The 19386-nt window shown below is 40.4% G+C and overlaps 1 protein-coding gene across 8 annotated transcripts in view; it reads left to right on the forward strand.

Moving 5' to 3' along the window:
* The window catches only part of SORCS1 (sortilin related VPS10 domain containing receptor 1), a 426493-nt gene that overhangs the window by 345704 nt on the left and 61403 nt on the right, over positions 1-19386 (forward strand). For 3 of the 8 annotated variants that reach the window (XM_081863380.1, XM_081863382.1, XM_081863379.1), the window contains exons 24-26: positions 8763-8862; positions 13546-13651; positions 13759-13919. In XM_081863380.1, the coding sequence (XP_081719506.1) occupies positions 8763-8862; positions 13546-13651; positions 13759-13919 (367 nt within the window). Of the gene's footprint in view, positions 1-8762; positions 8863-13545; positions 13652-13758; positions 13920-15678; positions 19373-19386 lie in introns of those variants that run through there. The other 5 variants (XM_081863381.1, XM_081863385.1, XM_081863384.1 and 2 more) reach the window with 3 other exon arrangements.

The raw sequence follows: 19386 nt of genomic DNA on the forward strand, positions 1-19386 counted from the left end.
TTTCCCTTCCTCCCCCACAACAAACACTCTGTGAGGTAAGTGAGGCTGAGAGACTTCAGAGAAGTGTGACTAGCCAAGGTCACCCAGCAGCTGCATGTGGAGGAGCGAAGACGCAAACCCGGTTCACCAGATTACAAGTCTACCGCTCTTAACCACTACACCACACTGGCTCTCTATACCAGTGTTTCCCAACCGGTGTTCCGCGGCACACTAGTGTGCCGCGAGACGTTGCCTGGTGTGCCGTGGGAGGGCACACTCATTGAAATTAGAATTAGACTTTTGCCCCCCGCCCGCCTTCAGAAGAGGTCCAGGACCTCTTTGCTCCCCCCTGCCTGCCTTCCCGGGAGAGCGGAGAAACGCAGCGTGTTTCTCCGCTGTCCCGGACAGCTTTTGAAGGCAGGCAGAGGGGAGCAAAGACTTTCGCCCCCCGCCCGCCTTCAGAAGAGGTCCAGGGCCTCTTCTGAAGGTGGGCGGGGGGCAAAGGTCTTTGCTCTCTTCTGAAGGCGGGGGGGGGGACAAAAGTCTTTGCTCCCCCCGCCTGCCTTCAAAAGCCGTCCAGGATAGCGGGAAGCGCTTCCCTGCTATCCCGGACTGCTTTTAAAATGCTGGCGGTGGGGAGCAAAGCCTTTCGGCCCCCGCCGGCCTTCCTGGACCTCTTCTGAAGGCCGGAGGGGGGGGGGAAGGCTTTGCTCCCCACCGCCAGCATTTAAAAGAGGTCCCTGGAGATTTCCCTATAGGCTTTCTTCTTGCGAAGCAAGCCCATAGGGAAATTCATCTTGTGAAGTGCCTCAAAAAACGGAAAACCCTTTCGTCTTGCGGGTTTTCAGTCTTGCGAGGCATTCGTCTTGCGGGGCACCACTGTATATATAGTCAATATAGGCACAGAGTTAATTTTTTAAACATTTTCTAATGGTGGTGTGCCTCGAGATTTTTTTCATGAAACAAGTGTGCCTTTGCCCAAAAAAGGTTGGGAAACACTGCTCTATACACTAGAGTCCCTCTATTTGTGTGTGTGTGGGGGGGGTTGTTGTTGTTTTTTAAAAAATAACCATCCCACAAGTCTGCATTTGTTCATAGTATAACTGAGGCCCAAATAGTCTTACCTACATGCAGACATACATTCGATCATTTTAGGATTGTTTTCTGCAGGGTTTTTTTTTAATCAATGCACATTCAAAACCAATTTACATAGAGAGGAGAAGATTTCAGTAAATGGAAAGAACTGAAAACTGCATTAAACCGCACATGCTTCAATTACAGAATTAGTATTACAAAGTCCACTGGTTATATTTGCAGTGCAGGAGGAATGTGATGCAAGACAAAAGGAGTTGGAAAAACAACAATGGAGCCAAAGGAGAAATTATTCCATCTATAATAGTTAGTAGGAAAGTGTGTATGTGTGTGAGGGAGATGGAGATAAAAGAATGAGTAAAATGAAGTTAACTTGCAAAAGAAGAATTGAGCAGCACATGAGACTCTTGTGGTGTCAAAGGTCATAGTTACACATCCTGACCACCATTAAATATATATTACTATGTTCTGTTCTCACACACAAGCCAAGCAACTTTCAGTGTGCCACTGGAGGGCAGTATTATGCCTGCACACACATGCCCACAAGTGCCTATAAACATTTAAACTACTTTACCCAGTTCATGTTACCCGGTTTATTCATAAATTTATAATCTTGGGTCAGAATTTTAATGCGATATTGACATTTTACTTCAGGAACTGTTGAAATTTCAAATGCAAACAAAATGTGAAGTACAGTTGTTGAAAGGTTGATGTACACTACATACAGAAACACACAATTGCTGCCTGACACTCAAGTTGCCTTACAAATGATTAGCAGTGTACTCCTTTGCATGCTTACTCAGAAGTAAGGCCTGCTGTGCTCAATGGGACTTACTTCCAAATAGGTGTGCATAGGATTAAAGCGTAAGTATAGGTACAGAGCTTCATTCATAGCTAATATAATGTTAATTAGGTAATGTTACATGCAGTCATGAGTTATTTATGTCATTGCTGATAACTGTATCTGCAATCAGCATTGTAAAGTACAGAGCCTTTAAATCTTTGCTGCTTGTTTCCGTTTGTGATTCCTAGTTAAATAAAAGGAGCTTAAGATGGCTGCCTGTTTGTTCTGGGCTTCACTTCACATAAAGCTGTGTGCACTGCAACCAGGGCCATACAATAGACTAGCTCACTGTGCCTGAAGCAGTTTGGACCTGTTGCTGCATGAAAAAAAATGTATACTATAAATATCTGTACCGGTGTTGTGACATCAAGACTGAAATAGAAGATTTCTCTCGCTCTAGAATTTGGGACTGCAATATTTTAATATACTAGAATTAAAAACATCCCCCTCCCCCAAATGATATCACAATATGGAACCAGATTTAAGCTGGACATAATCCACAGGGGGATGCTTGTGGAAGTCCCAGTGAGAGAAACTGCCACAGCTTTTGTTTCATCTTATTTCATTCAAGGTGGTTTCAGAAGGACAGCCTCTATGTAGACTGTGCACACACAGTTTTTGCATAACTTCTCCAGTCCATAAACTCTACTGAAATGTTTGCAGAGGCTTTGGGTTATAACTACTATTTTTCACCAGATATAAGAAATGAGAACAAGAAAGATAAAGCAGTTTTCTTTTTTCTGCTGATGGCCAGTCATATGATCATTTTTCCCAATCAGATTATGAATCATCTGGCCCAGGCATAGGCAAAGTCCGGGCCTCTGGATGTTTGGGACTACAATTCCCATCATCCCCGACCACTGGTCCTGTTAGCTAGGGATGATGGGAATTGTAGTCCCAGACATCTAGAGGGCCGGAGTTTGCATATGCCTGGTCTGGCCCCCAAAATTTCCCTCCTCCCATTAGAGTCAATGCATATAAATGCTTTGCTGCAACATACATCAGTTCCTGCCTTCACCTGTTCCTCCTCTCCTTTCCTTCTGCCAGGGTCAGCTTTAAATACTTGACTATTATTCCTGCTTGGCAGGGGGTTGGACTCGATGGCCCTTGTGGTCTCTTCCAACTCTATGATTCTATGATTCTATGATTCTAGTCATCTATTATTCTTTATTCATTTGTGATCTCACTAGGGGAAAGTGCCCAACATTGCTTAGAAACCACACACACACACACACACACACAAATCAGTTCAGGTATGAAAGAAGTGGTTTAAACCAGTGCAGTTTTGAAACGTTCAGTCCGCCATCTTGAATCAGAATGGTACACAACTGTACAGAACTATAGAATTGTAGAGTTGGAATGGACCCCGAGGGTCATCTAACCCAAACCCCAGGAATGAGGGATCTCAACACAGAATTGAAAGTATATTGGGCAGGAGAGAGTTGCTGATTGATATGTGTAAACCCAGTGCCATGTAAATGGAATTGCAGGAGCAGGTGTGTCATTCAGTAGTAGAGAATCTGCTTATTGTGCTGTGGGTGCCATGATTTGACCCTGGAATTCCCAAACAGGCTTGGAGAAACCCCTGTCTGAAACCCCTGAGAGCTTCTGCCAGTCAGCCTAGGGAATACTGAGCTAGAGGGGTCAATGATCTGACCCAAGATAAGGCTTCCTGTGTTCCCATGGCCCACATTTTAAATGCCTGAATCAACTTGAATGGGAGGCTGAGCGATACTGAGATTTCTGGCGCACACAGTCTGAGAAAGGCAAACCTTATTCAGGCAGAACTACCCCAGAAGCCAAATTAAATTTGTTTTGTTCTCTTTGTAAATTAACTCCCCCTCTCTTTCTTTTTACAAATTATTTGTTGTTATTATTCATTATATGTCCGTTGATGAGAGAATGATAGACAAAGAATGGCTTCTATTACAAAGAAACATTTTTGCACATTGCATCTAATTCTGCAAATGAAGCAGATAAAGTCAATGAAGCTATGTGAAGGACCAAAACTAATTCAGAGACCTAATTATTTTCACAGGGGAGAACTCTTGATGACTCTAAATTAGGTGTTTTGCAATGCTGAGAAGTTTCATCTTCAGCATAAAAGCAAGAGAACAATATAGGGCAGCCATTGGGCATAAATATAAGGCAGTTTGGACCTGTGTGTGTCTAATTCTGAGCAAAAGCATAAAAGTATAACTAGATTCTAATGTTTTAAAATGCTGTTAATTAAATAAATGTCAGGTCTGTCGTTGCTCTTTTTATTGCATTTTATTTCCCCCCTTTTGTATCAATGTTTTATGCAGGTGTATTGTATTTCAACTTGTAACCTGCTTCCAAATTGTTTGCAATGAAGAACTAGAGAGAACTGCCTTTAAGGGAGGGGATGAAATCGCTGAAATAAACATAAAAATATGGCTTTGCAGGCAGATTTAAATTCCTTTTGTTTCATCGGCAGAGAGTGAAATTTCCCCAGGATGTTCTTGCATATAAGCCCCATTGAAATGAATGGATAACTCATGCCCATTCACTTCAACGGGGCTTGTGTAGGAGAGCAGTCCTTGTACTGGGTTGTTTTTTAATCATTCTCTGATCTTTCCACATCAGCCTTGCTATTTTGTGGAACCTTAGGATCTGATAAGATAATAAAATAGTGCAACAGTAAAGTGAAATGATTTATGTATTCATTTCCCCTCCTTAATATCTCATTTAATATGAAGCAAAGTACTATGTAATACTAGTTAACTTTTTAAAAGATCATATTGGATAGATAGATTTTGAAAAATAAAAAAATAAAATGACATCTTCAGTCCTGTTCTACACAGCACTGTTCTTCTGTTACAGGCTTTGTTCTCAGGCTCCTTCCTGAGGCAAAGTTGTCTACTGGATGCTTGTGGGTGGATGATTTCAGGAAATAAAAATGGTGGCTCATGCCCTTGGATTTCCCACCCTATTTTCTTCAGCATGAGATCTGCAGCTTCTAGAACCCTATAAAACATACCAGAAACAGTTGGGTGGGAGAGATTCTTGTTGTTGTTTAGTTGTTTAGTCGTGTCCGACTCTTCGTGACCCCATGGACCAGAGCACTCCAGGCACTCCTGTCTTCGGGAGAGATTCTACCCCAAGCTAAATCCCAGTATCTCTTGTGGTAGGTAGCAAAATGCCCCCCACCCCAAAGCCATAGTCATGTTGTGTTAGAAGAAGGGCACACAAAGTCTGCTTCCTTGAATCAGTATTTCTTTGAAAAAGCCATGGGTTGTTTTTTCCTCTTTATCCCAGTAAGTTAGCATTGGCTGACTAACCCAAATGGTGTTAGTCAATATATTTCTTGTGATTTTTGTTTTGTTTTGTCCTAAGCTCTTCCCCACTCTTTCAACAATAAAACTCTTTCTGCACACTTAAACCTACATCACTGAATCACTTTTTGTTTAGGTTTTCCGCCACCCCAATCTTCTCAGCCCTTGACTGGGCCAAAAAACAAACATGTACAATTGAGGTGTTTTTAAAATTTATTTTGTTGTTGTTGTCCCAGGTGCTTTTTGCTAGTTGGATTGGACTTTGCTGATTGGATTGGAGCTTTTTGCTGATTGGATGAACTTTGGGGACATTGTTGATCACTCTGCAGGTGGACTGTGTTGTAGATCTAATTTTGTGTAAATTCTGCTATGGAAATTGAACCAGCCATTTATTTTTACCTCCAGAGGCTTGGGTACCCTTCAGATATTTCATTCAATTTGTTCTTACTATTACAGCTCTGTAAATTAGAGGCCACAGATCATACTTCCTATGACCTCCACTTTCTTGGTTAGTACTTTAGAGCAGTTTATATTGTGGTGGCTGTCATCCAAGATATCATTTCATGTTTTGTTTCAGTGCGTCCAAACTGGAGTTGCAGCCGTGGAACCGTAAAAGGCCACCTGTCCTTCTGGAAAAGTTGGCACATTTTTACACTGAGTTGGTGCTATGGAACATTACTTGTCATGGCTGCAAATTCCCTCCTGGGCAGTTGCAATTGTAAAATACTTTTGGATTTCTCTCATGCCAAACCGTCACTGAAGAGCACTTGAGACTGTGTACAAGTGGGCAAGTTTCAAAACTGACAAAAGTATTCTAGTCTAGTAGACACAAGGTCACACGCAAAATTTTAGTCCTCAAGTTTCTGTGTGGACTGCACAATCCCAGACTGCCTTCAACTGTACGGGAGTCTGCATGATTCCTACATCTGCAACTGGAATTTACAAACATAACAAGTCAGACTTGCAACCCTCTGTTAGCTGCAGCACATGCATACAGGGCTCATATCACAGGATTAACAATTAGGACACGGTCTTTTTAAGAGACAGAAACCCTTCCCTTTTTATTTCAATACTCAACATATATAAAACATGAAAAACATTTAGAACAACCAAAACATTTGCTATAACGCACATTTAGCAACTTATATAAAGAGTGCTTCACATCACTACATCTTTTTTTAAAGCAAAAGTTAACTTTTGGGCAGTCATCTTGTGACAGAGATCTATGTAGCTTCTATTTCCATAAACTAGTGATGTAATTCCCTAATGTAATTTGTTTTAACTAAGCCCTCATACATTTTCAAAGGTTCATGAGAAATTATCAGGCGTGAAAGGACATCCCCATCATTTTAAGGCCATTTGCAGCCTTTTGTTGATTTGGTTTAATTCTGTAACACTGCTAAGATGAGAATCGATGTTTTGATTTTTATTCTTCACTGTGAGGGATTTATCAGCAACTTTTTATTATCACAATTGAATTTTTAAAATACTTCTGGCTCCTGCATTTCATATTGGCCACTGATAGCTTGGAACACTATTCTTGGCTCAGCATTAATCAGGAAATCTGTTTACATGCTGAACATTAAGCTTGAAGAGAACCAAATTTCTTGCACATTTTTTATTATTAAAAAAAATTAGTGCAGATGGACATTCCATATGTCTCTCCCTGTGTCTGTCATCTCTGAAGACTGTCTGCCTGCCTCCTATATTTTCCTGCCTCCTTTTCCTTTTTCAAAATAGCTTTGATTTTTAAAATTAATTTTAAGTTAATTAATTGCACTTAATACTCCCATTAAAAAATAAAAGGAGATGCAAAAAATAAAAGGAAGTCCAACCGCTAAACTGAGAAGAAGGCTCAACTAGGCATGATACTGACTGTATCTTTGTATTTAATGCTTTTTAAGATGTAAAGAGCAGCACTGTCAGGATTGCAGCTGATGTGACAGTATCAAGTTTGGCCTTTAGAAATATGATTGAACTAAAAACATTTCCATACTTAGGACAGACCACTTGCTCCAGAAGAACCTGCCACAGGCTTATAAATGGGGACTTAAAGAAGCTAATCAACTAAAAAAATGAAATATCACTAAAGAGAGTAATCTTAGAATAGTATTCTCAAGATGTGGAAGAGCAGAAGATAAGCTAGGATCTAGACTGGCAGGCATAACACTTACCTCCGATGAAGAGGGTTAGGAAGTGGTACAAGTATCCCTCCATTTTGCTCTTCCATACCCTGCTGGTCTCTAGAAGTGGAGAGCCTCTCCACCACAGATATATTTATTGTACCTGTGGAGTGCATGAGTAGCTACCTTCTGGTAGCTACCTTCAACCCTCCCTGCCCCAATCGCAGCTTCATTGCCCGCATCCACCTTCTGCTCTTCTGCTGGCATGGGTGTCAGGACTTCCGATGGGGTGGTGCTTTTTCTGCTTCATTTTGGATGGCTGCTTTTAGATGAAAATTAGTCATATCATGAGACAGGTATGTTTTGATTTCTTCAACAGGAAAGATTGGAGCGAACTGTAGCCTAGAGTAAACCATCAGAAGTCACCAGCCCTGTGGGTGGGTGGGTTACAATATGTAGCAAAAACTATCCTACATCAAAGTTCCTTCTTTCTCATGCCAGGAAAGGAGAAAAGTGAAAGAAAGAGAAAGGAAAGAAAAAGAAAAGAAACAAGAAAATGGCACAAGAGGGGAGAGGGATAACATAACAAAAACTCTTTGAATACCATAAATGAGTTTAAAGGAGAAATTTTGTCATTTACTTTGCCAATCCAGAAATGAATGGATTTCATTTCTAGAGTCACTGGCCCATCTCTTGTGTCTTGATATTGTCTCAGGATGTTCACAAAGCATTTTCTTGGGGATATAGATTATAGAGTCGAAACATATTCACACTCCTAGAGCTGACAAAGACAAGATTCAAGTTCGAATGAGTGTAGCCATAATCACAAATTCATGTCCATTTATCTAGGTTCAATCAGAGCCATTGTAGCATTATCATAACTTTCTCTGTAGCTCAGTCCATTGCTATGTGAGTTTTTGGTGTTCTATCCTGAGCCAGATCTAGGGGAAGTAAGTACTGAACTCAGACAGTGCACTAGTGTGAAAAGCTCTTTCCATATCAATGGTGGCAACCCTGATGCAGAGCACTACAATGCCCAGTGACCTTTTTTTTTTTTTTTTTTTGCTACATGGTATTTACTGTGTAAAACCTATGCTTACACAGACAGTTCAAAACTTTTGAATAGGTTCTCAGTTTAAGATGGCAGCTTCCTCCACTGTTCATAACAACCTCAATCACCAACTGGTAATATTGCGGAAAGAAACCTCAATCAGAAAGCATTCATAGATACAGTACCCACTTAAAAAAAAAAATAGGGGTGAATACAATAGCATCATTTCATAACTGCACTCAGACCTTTTATGCCATTTTCTCTGAAGCATCCATTAACAGTCACTGTCTGACAAGAGACTAGGCCAGATGGACCATTGTTCTTGTTCTTTGCGATTGTACCCATATTTTATTTTTTACAATAATTTCTTATTCCAGATTTCAGATATATTGGTCCAGAAACTGAACCAAAACGCCATCCAGTTTGATTTAAAGCCTGGGGTTCGAATCCTTGTCCATGCTGCCCATTTAACAGCAGGTTGGTATAGATTCCTAAAAACCTCCGCCAGTGTTGTTAGCACAGCTTATTATGAATTCTCCAGTGGCAGCACTGTGGAAATGTCAATTTTTTTTGTATTTGGAATACTCTGTATTTTTATTGCAAGATATTGAAAATAGCTCAATCAACGCTTTATGCATGTTTACTTGGAACATCAGGTAGAAGCCTTATTGTGTTCAATAGAGCTTACTGCTACCAAGTGTGCTTAGGATTGCAGTCTGTATGTGTTACAAATCTTGGAATGGCTATTTCACTTAGCCTGTTTTGGCCTTTAAAGAGCACATTGTAGAGGAAGGAATGAAGCACATAGTGGCTGTGGTGCTGTATATAAGGCCCTTGCCTCCAATGTCCCTGCACTCTGAGTGTGCCATTGTATGATCCCTGCTGGATCAAGGCTCACCTGTTCCAGTATCCTGTTCTTGCAGTGGCCAATCAAATGCCTTCAGGAATTTTGCAAGCAGCACATAAGCACCACAATACTCTCTCCTCTTGTGATTGCCATCAATTCAGAGGCATGGAGGTAGCTAGGTTTTATTTTATCATAAAAGGTTTAGGTATGGCATGCCCTCCCATGGGGGTTTTGTGGCCTCATTTGCAAGGCACATGGCAGTTGCTGTAACAGTTCTAAGCAGAGAGAGAGAGAGAGAGAGAGAGAGAGAGAGAGAGAGAGAGAGAGGGAGGGAGAGAGAGAGAGGGAGAGAGAGAGAGAAGTTAAAAAGCAGTCCTTGGAGCACATTGTAAAATGTAAGTAATATAATCTTGTGCGTTAGTTTTTTAGATGGGACAGAATGGTCTTTGTACCAGTCATGTATGTAACTGAAACAGACAACTCAATCCTTAGTTGCCAGTATCTAAAATAAACAACATTTTAATGTCTCTTTGCAAGTTGGAATTTGAATAAATGTGGAAAAATAATCTGTCAAATTCCAAATTCATGCACTTTTCACTTTAACCTTAATGATAATGATGGCAGTGCTAAGTTTTCTCCTTTTCTCCTTTTCCATTCCTTGCCGGCTAATTAGTAAAATCATAGATTAAGTGCAAATCAGCTGAGCCTTGTTTACAGGATTGTGACATTCTTGTTTCCTAAACTGCTACAAATTTGATGCCAGTTTTCTCAAGATATCTTTAAAAATCTATCAACACAAACTCATTTGTCATTATATCCCAATAAATCTAATATTATATAAAGTGTTTAAGCTGCATTGTAAGTATTATTTGCTAACTGTGATCTTCAATGTTTCATGCACAAAGATTGTCACTGTTTTCATGTGCGCAAACCCTGTTGGTTTCAACGGGAAATGCACATGTAAACTGAATAAAATGACCCTTTACTTGGCTAGCTTTTATTAACAATATCCAGCATTATTGTTAGTGATTCTATGTCTATTCTATATCAACATTAATTCAGGACTCCTTTTGCTGTTGTGGCTCCTATAAGATGCATATTTCATCCCAAGAACTGTTTGTGAAACATGAATTTGGCATGTCAGTCAAAATAATAACTAGCTATGACCTGACCAGTTCAGCCAAAATGCATTCTACATCAAGATAATGAAGTCCATGCCATAGTTTACATTTATGAGTCCCACTGGCTATGTTCCTGTGCTGGCTGCAACAGTTCTTCAAGGTTTCAGACTGCAAACACTCCCAACCCAACCTGGAGCTGTTGGGGATTGATCCTGAGACCTTCTGCATAGCAAGCATGTGCTCTGCCACTGAGCATGGACAGCAGTGAGCTCCCACCTCTCCCGCGCTGACACAGCGCCTAGGAGATCAGAAGCTTTTGCTTTCATTTTCGTCCACTCATCTGCTTGCTCACAGAAAATCCAATTGCCATTTGTTCTGACTGAGCACTAAAGAGCAGTTTTCTCCAGGGCAAGAGGAAGTGTGGATAAACCATAATTGTGGTTACTCATTGTGACCAGAGCTGGAGAAAGTGGTTAGTGTTAACTGATTTAGGAAAAGAAGCTGCCTTGAACCACAGTCCTGGCATATATATTTTTTGCCTAAAACTGTGCTTGGTTGAAAAAGGAAGCAGACACTTTCAATCTCTTCCTGGCTCTGCAGGAGGAGTGGGGAACAGGAGTGCATGAACAGAAATCAGGCGATACGTTTTCCTGTTCATTTCATGTTAGTTAAAAGGTGAAAGCTAATTTGACACACTGTTTAATCCAGCCTCTTCCCTGTTTCACTGAAGCCTAGATTTCACTTTATCCACTGTAGAAGGAGAGTAGGGTTTCATCAACTGGCCTTGCCCAGCTAATCTGCATCCAAAAGCCTCATCCCATCAGGTTTCTGCTAATGTATCTTGCTTGCCTTCTACAAATGGTATTGGTCAATTTGCCATTTCCACCACAATTTCTAATACCGTAATCAGTCATTTGGTAATGGTGGGTAGAGCTGCACTTTCTCAGTATCTGGCTAACACTTCCTTGGCAGCATTTAAGAGACTTATAATTAAGATTTTTCACAAAAAATTGGATCCCATTAGCCTAAATATTTAACAAACAAACAGAAATCCAATTTAGAGCTGAATGTCACAAATGTATTCACAATTTAAATACAGCTAGAACAAACTACTTTCATAAATTTAATGATTTAATTTAATTTAATTTAATTTAATTTAATTTAATGATTTCCACTCTTGCCTAGTCATTCCCAACCTAGGGTCCTCCCATTATTTCTGGACTACATATCCCATCATCCCTTACCATGGACCATGCTGTCTGCAGCTGATGGGTGTTGGAGTTTAAGTCTACTTTTAATCACAAGGCAATGGGCTCCTGCTATTTGTGTGAGGATCTCTTTTGGGGTAAAATTTCAATTGCCTGTGTGAGAAAGGGTCTTTGCACAGAGCTCTGAGAATAGTGCATGCAGAGAGCAGCAACATTCTTTTAAAGGGCATAAGGAACGAGTCACTGTTTAAAGCATTTCTTAAGCCAGATTTACTAATAGCTTCTCTTGGGATCATGGCTGTGTGCTCCTCTATCCAATTAGCAGCACAGCAAATATCTGCATGTCCTCTTTATAAGTGTGAAAAACCTACAGGAGGTGAAGAAAAAATGCCTAACTCCTGTCATTACTGAATTAAAAGTGTCCCCTAAATAGGCAGCTGTCACCTTTTCAATGGACTGATTTCTTTCTTTTAAAAACAGAACAAAAAACCAGCTAGTCAAATGGTACAGGATAGAAATGAAATCTTCGTTTATTATTTCCAGTTGCCTAAATAATCCAGAATGACCAGGGAATTTGGGTTTATTCCACATTCTACTCTGCCCCACCACACCCCAAATGCATCTCCCCCAACCCAGAAAAATTCAAAAGCCCATTTATTCAAGATTACCAAGTTTATTCTTAGAATGTTTATTCAAAAGAATGAAGAGTGAATATATATGTCTTGGGACTTACAATGCTTGCCTCGAAAACAAAATGAACATTCTGAGCTCCAAATTCTTATCTGGGTTGGAATTTTAATCTGAGCTGGGGAAGAATTGCCTTTTTAACCCCTGTCAACTACATTTTCTGTGTGCTACTTGGGTGCTGGTGCACAGTGTGCTAGATATCAGAGTAGTGAGGTCTCTCTTCCCTTCTCTACCAGAGCACAAACACATTAATGTGGAGGCAGAGGGAACAGAGAAAATTTGGGGGATTTGCCTCTTGTTTTCTCATTGGATATTCCATCCAAATAAATACTAAGTGAAAAATTAAGTACTTGAACTATCTGTAAATAAAACAAAGTGCCACCTCCATGCTCAGCAGGTAACTTTATCATGTATGGCAATATGTTTCCACATTTGAATTTTACATGAAACCTGTCTATTGCATTGAGAAAAGCCCATGCACAATTTGGCCAGAGTTGCATTAAGATTTGACCTTGGATATAGTAGTATATTATCCCAGTTTATTTGCAGTTTCTACAAACTAGTTAGGATTGGTAAAGGCACTGGTGGTAGGTTAGTATGTTTGCTACAGCATCCAAGCTCAGGTCAGATTCAGAATCATCTTAACAAGAGCATACTTTTGTTCATGGTTTTGGAGAAACTGAGGCAGGGGAATTTAGTGAGGACAGGCTGTTCTCTTTGAGTGATTTTCAGAGCAGTATGACAAAGCTGCCAGCTATTTGGCATGAGTACATTCTGCTTTTCTGGCAGGGCCAGTCCTCAGTCAGCCTTTGAGACCACATACCACTGCATGGATTGGTCCAGATACTACTGTGTTTTGGATTGGGATTGTGCAAGCACAAGTCCTACTAGATGCTCCATGGAGGTTCTGTAATTTTCAGTTCACATGACATTGTATGTTTCTGCTGAATACAGTACAGCCCTCTGGATGAGAAATTTGGAAACATCAAAGGCGGCTGTCCAGAAAAAGGGAGATGATTACTTTGCAGTTTCTGTGTAGGCTGATTTGGTGGTGTGTATATAATTTTATACCTCCATTAACTGATCCCCAAAGATGTGGTTTCCAAATGAAGGACCAATAACAACTGTGTCTATTGGAAAAGGTTTGTGAATTGGCTGTGAAGACGCATAACAAAAAAGAAGGGCTGATTTCTCAATCCAAGGCATAGTAAACATAAATAAATACATCCTCTAGTTAGAAAGCCTTATCAGAACATTTGGGACCTAATGTTCTAAACTTTTCTTTAACTTTTTACAGCCCCACTCATAGATGTCACACCTAGCCACAGTGGTTCAGCCATGCTGATGCTGCTCTCCGTGGTATTTGTGGGATTGGCAGTATTTGTAATCTACAAATTCAAAAGGTATGACTCCTTCCTTCTTTCCCTGCCATTCTTCTGTCAGGTGTGAAAGCATAATGCAAAGAGCACCTTAGCATACACGCCAATTATGGTTTCTGTTAATGTTTTAGGAAGATTCCGGGCATTAATGTTTATGCACAGATGCAGAATGAGAAAGATCAAGAGATGGTCAGTCCAGGCAGTCAAAGTGAAAGCATGCCTAATGTCCCTCAAAGGGAGCTGATGACCCCAGAACAACTAGTAGATGAGAAGTTGGATACCCAGCCCATAGGTAAATAAACTACAGCAGCCAATAATTAGTCAAAGTCTGCATTCTCATTGGCTATATCTATTCTGAGTCTTCCAACCTCCTCTGCTAAAACACTCTTCCCACTGCTCTGCTAATCTCTCTCTAAATTGGTCTAAACTAACTCCAAGATCTTTACTTCTCCTCTTCTATTTATTGAATAAGAAAATCCACAGTGAAGTTTTGTCTTCACTATAATAACTCTCTCTGCAGTTGTTCAGGGTTATGAAAACAAGAAAGTTGTGTGATCAGGAAAATGTTTATGAGTTTCTGGTTCACAGTTCCTGCCATGAAGTTTACCTGTACCTATGAAGCTGCGTGATAGTTACTGGGAAAGTGCAAACTCCACCTCGCTAGCCTCCCAACAAATTGCAAAGCACTTTGTCTTCACTGGACGATAGATTTAATTATTGTTATTCCATCTCACGTTTTAGGGCAAGCCCCTATAGAACATTAGAAACAACAGAGCCTCAGATAAAGTGTGCTGTGCTTTCAAAATATCTTCCCATGAATAGTCACTCTAACATGGCCCACCTACATTGAAGGTAGGAAGCAGTCTGGCAAAGGATGCATAGAGACATATCACTTTTAATTTTGCCATCTCCCATTAGTGTAGTCTATCTGTTGAGAAAGAAAGAAAAGATAGATTGAGGATGTACTTTGCTAACAATGTTATCCAGAGTAGCCTTGATGTGGTCTGGAAGATTTCAGTGCTACTTCAAGAAAACTGATAATAATTATTTTTTGGTGCTACAGTGTTTGTGTTCCTTGGCTTGGTTTAATACGACAGACTGCAGACCACACACTCGGTAGCAGTCCTCAGTTAACTCAGTTGGTTTTGGCAGGATCTCAGTGGAAATGTCTTCAAGGATAACAGCCTGAGGGTTTCAGCCAAAAGGGAAAGCCAACAAGATGCATGTATGTAAAGTTCTGCAGGAACTGGTTATGTTCACCAAACATTAAATTATTGCAGGGCACATAGAATCATGTGAGTTACCAATCTTCCTAGCATTTGATCATGTGCCAAGGAGATTCTTGCCTCATGCTTGTGCCTGAGCCGAAATCTGGGGAAGTCAGTACAGGAGAAAGTCGCCCTCACCACCTGGACACAGGCTAAAGAGGAATCCTTCCACAAGTAGCTGCATGCTCAGAGCAATATAGGAAGATGCCTTCTACTTAGTCAGACCTTTGGATTACATAACCCAGTATTATTTGCTCATACTGGCAGCAGAAAAGATCCTTCCCATCACCTGCTCCCTGAGCTTTAAAAACAAAACAAAGCAAAAAAATCTAAGAGACGCCAGGGATTGAACCTGGGACGTTGTGCACACAAAGCTCGTGGTACAGCCCCTTCCCAAGGGGCTGTACATTGTGAGACAGAAAATTGTGGTTGCTATTCACCATCTGATTACCTTTTTTACTAAATTGTATTCCTCTCATTCTTAAATATTATATGGCTTTCTGGATTGAGCATCCTAGTTTTGATTTACTATTCCTGCCTGATAGACAATTTGAGCATGGTAGTTATCTGCCCTGTCTACATGTTCGTTCTTTCTTTCTTTCCTTCCTTCCTTCCTTCCTTCCTTCCTTCCTTCCTTCCTTCTTTCTTTCCTCTCTCAACCTCTCTCTCTCTTTCCTCTACACGCTATAATCTAGATTATATATATTTTGTTGGACAATGTTAAATATGTAACAGTCCCTCAGTGCAGGGATTTAAACTTGATGACCTCTGTTTCCTTTTCAGTCAAATGATTCTATGAATAACTTGAAAATGCTACATTCCAGAAATCTTGGTTTCCTGAAAGTCTTCATAATTAAAATGTGTTGCAAGACGCAAAGTTCATTTCTGCCTGGTTTTATCGTTACCTGATGGTACAATTGTTGTGGATATCCAAATAAAAAGGCGTATTTTAAATGCCATTCTGTACGATGCACAAATCATTTAAAATGCAGTAGCTGAATTTAATGGAATAATGCCATTGCCTTCAATGAACTTGGGCTGTTTTAAATTGAAATGCTACAGCTTTACTTTCCCCCATTTATTTTCTTTTGTATTCTATGCAATGAACTATGAGGGTTGGGGTTCTGGTAGGAATGCACTTTTGACAACAAAGCCAACCCTTTCCTTCTAGGATGACCACAAAACCACATAAGAGAAGGACAACAGAATCAGTGGATAGCAAGGTTATCCATTTTTCAGTTGATGCCGATCTTGTGCTTTAATGCTCAGATATAAAGTAGGATAAGTTTCCCCATTGCTTTATGTCGATGCGACAGACTTCTGCTTGCACAAGGAAACATCTCCATCCTCTCTTCTTCCCTGCAGCTGCCTGCACACCCTCAAAAATTTGATTCATGTGTTTGAGGGACTCCTCCTCACACCCAAATTGATGCTTTTGTGGGCATGCAGGGAGAGGAGAGGAAGGGGAAGTCTTATTGCATGAGCAGAATGCCATTCAAACATCATCATCATCATCAACAACAACAACAACAATTACAGTTCTATCCCATCTTTCCTTCAAGGAGCTCAAAGTGGCATACAGTGGTACCTCGTGTTACGTACTGTCCCCCTTACAAATGCTTTGGGTTGCGTGCTCTGCTAACCCGGAAGTAGATGCCCCTTGTTGAGAACTTTGCCCTGGGATATGAGTGGAAGTCGTACTCCTGCAGCGTGGCAGTGCCATTAGCGAAAGCACGCCTCATGTTACGAGCAGTTTCAGCTTAAGAACGGACCTCCGGAACAGATTAAGTACGTAACACGAGGTACCACTGTACCTCCTCATTTTGTCCTCACATAACCCTGAGAGGTAAGTTAGGCTGAAAGGCAGTGGCTGGCCCAAGGTGACCTAGGGAGCTTCTTGGCTGAGTGGAGATTCGAACCATGGTCTCCTAGGTCCTAGTATGATATTCTAACCACCACACCGTAGAACCTTATATGTTCAGCTGCACAAGAGCAAACTGAGCAAATTTTTTTGCACCATTTTCATTGATACAAATGTAATAAGCACAGAGTTCACATAATAGTTTTTAAATTACAGCTCAATCATACCAACATAACAGCTTTAAAATGGAAAAATGCACTATAAAACTAACAGAAATTCTCATTTACTTTCATATACAAATGTTCTATCAGGGGAGTTACAAGAGTTCCAGAGAACTTGGGAGACCTTTTATAAATCTCCATTGCAGCCTGCAATATTTGCTCCAAACTCCAAACAAATCTTGATTATTTCAAATCACAGTTAGGTTTGTAGTGCTATGCCCACTTTCCTGAGAATAAGCCTCTTCAGTCAGTTGGGTGTGTGTCTGTATAGCTATTAATGTCAATGCTAATATATACCAGAGCTATCTTGTCCTTTTCATATCAACATCTTTCATGGGGATGGGGGACCACTGAGAAAAATCTTGCTGTAACTCAGTGAACCTGTTTTCACAAATGCATGAACACATATTTACAGTCATCATGGGGCATTTTCTTCCAACCCTCTCACTAGCACAGTCCCATCCAACTCTTTGTTGATTCATAAGCCCCTTTTAAAGCTCTAGGGTTCATGGATTCAAAAGCACAGCAAAAGAAATTCTTGAACTGAATTCTGAAGAGAATAAAATTAATACGATGATGAGAAAAACAATGAGAAAAACTCAGAAAATCATGAACTGGGCATCGGAAGATCAGAACGTGAGCAGCAAAATGCTACGAATATTTGACCCAAGAGTGGCAGAAATGTTCTGACAAGAATGAGAGGAGATATGAAGCAGCTGGGAGAATCAATACAAATGCTAAGATAAAAATGGGATCCGGGGAGAAAAATTAACCATTAGTCAAAATGCAATAGAAAAGAAAGGGAATTGACTAGCAGACGGACAGCAACCGAACAACAATTCACAGGAAAGAAAGGGGAAATAGCATTAATATTAAATGAAGGCAAGGAATGAGAAGACAAAGAGATGATGAGCAAGGGGAAAGCATAAAGCCAACTTTGCTGCCAAAGTCTTCATGGCCAATTGAATGAGAAAACACGAAGCCACTCAAAAGAAATAGCAGCAGGAGTCTTGCAGAGAGAGTGCATACATGGAAGAACTGAAAGAGAAAAAGCACATGAATAAGAGCAATCTTATTATACATAGAGCTGCATCTCAAGAGACTATACAAAAGGAAATGAGAAAGAGAAGAATGGCAGGGACTGTGGATGCAGTTAGGTCAGGCTAAGCATGGTGCTGGTTTCTGAGAAGTCTACCTAACTAACAGATGGAGATGATTTTTGAGGAGACGGGGAGCTGAAGTTAGGGTGGCAAACCAGTGGTCTTCCAGATATTGTTGGACTACAGCTTGCTTCTTCCCTGATCATGCTGGCTGGGGCTGAAGAAGAAAATGTGTGGTCAGAGGGAAAGAAATTCTGCTCAACAGAATTAGGCTGCATTCACACAACACTTGATTCTATTTTCCTGACATTTTCTCACTTGATAATTTCCATGTTTATTGTCACCTTTCGTACTCAAAAACCCCTTCTGGAAATCTAGCTGAATCTTGTGGAGGTTTAGCACTCATTTCTGTGTTAATTGCCTGCAGAAAAATCCGTTTGTGACCACGTTAACCCAGAGAATTGTGAGATGAAATTTGGTGTGGTATGCTGGGGTGCAGTTATTTCCCATCAAAGTCATGGGTGACTCATGAAGGAACAGAAGCAGATAAGAACATAAAGGGTGGTACCATAACTAATGATATCTACTCTTGAGTCATGCCATGCCCACTGGCATGAATTAAATTTAGCAGGACATGTTGGTATATCAATCAAAAAGCCACAGTTCCATCTCACAACAGGCAATGTGGTGTAAAAGGACCGTTGAAAACCAAGACAGACATCTTAGCATTATAACCAGGAAAACTAATGCAATATTCCCCATGCCTGAATTCAACCTTAGTATCAAACAATGACCTAGCAAGAGTGACCGTTTGGGTTCAGTCCATCACCTCCATCAGCAATTGTGAATCACCTGACTTCAGTTATATTCCAACACCTAAATTTCAAGTTCTACATTGTTAGAAAAGGGACTCTATGCACTAGTTTAAGTCTTGGCTGACATATTCCTTGAACAGTACATTTGGCTTTCTTGGCCTTCAGCACTCAAACTTGAAGAATTCTAAAGGTACGGAATGTAAGTCATGAGAAGGTAGAGGTGGAATAATCTATCCAGAAAATGACCTTTTAAATGGATCGTAAGGAGTAAAGAACAGAGCAAAACCTGCCAGTACCAAGGAAAGAGGCAGATTTTGACAATTCTGTAAATAGAAGATTATTTATAAGTACACAGTTGGTGATTAAATGCATGCAAAATATGTTCTGTTATTATAATGGTGTGGTTTTTATTCTTAATCAGCTTCCCTTCCTCCCCCTCTCCTTGCCCTTGTGGTACTGTGCTTTTAATGAATCTAACTGATTCTAGCTGGGGT

Source organism: Podarcis erhardii, assembly GCF_964252035.2.
Source record: "Podarcis erhardii genome assembly, chromosome: 5".
In the NCBI taxonomy this organism is placed as follows: Eukaryota; Metazoa; Chordata; class Lepidosauria; order Squamata; family Lacertidae; genus Podarcis; species Podarcis erhardii.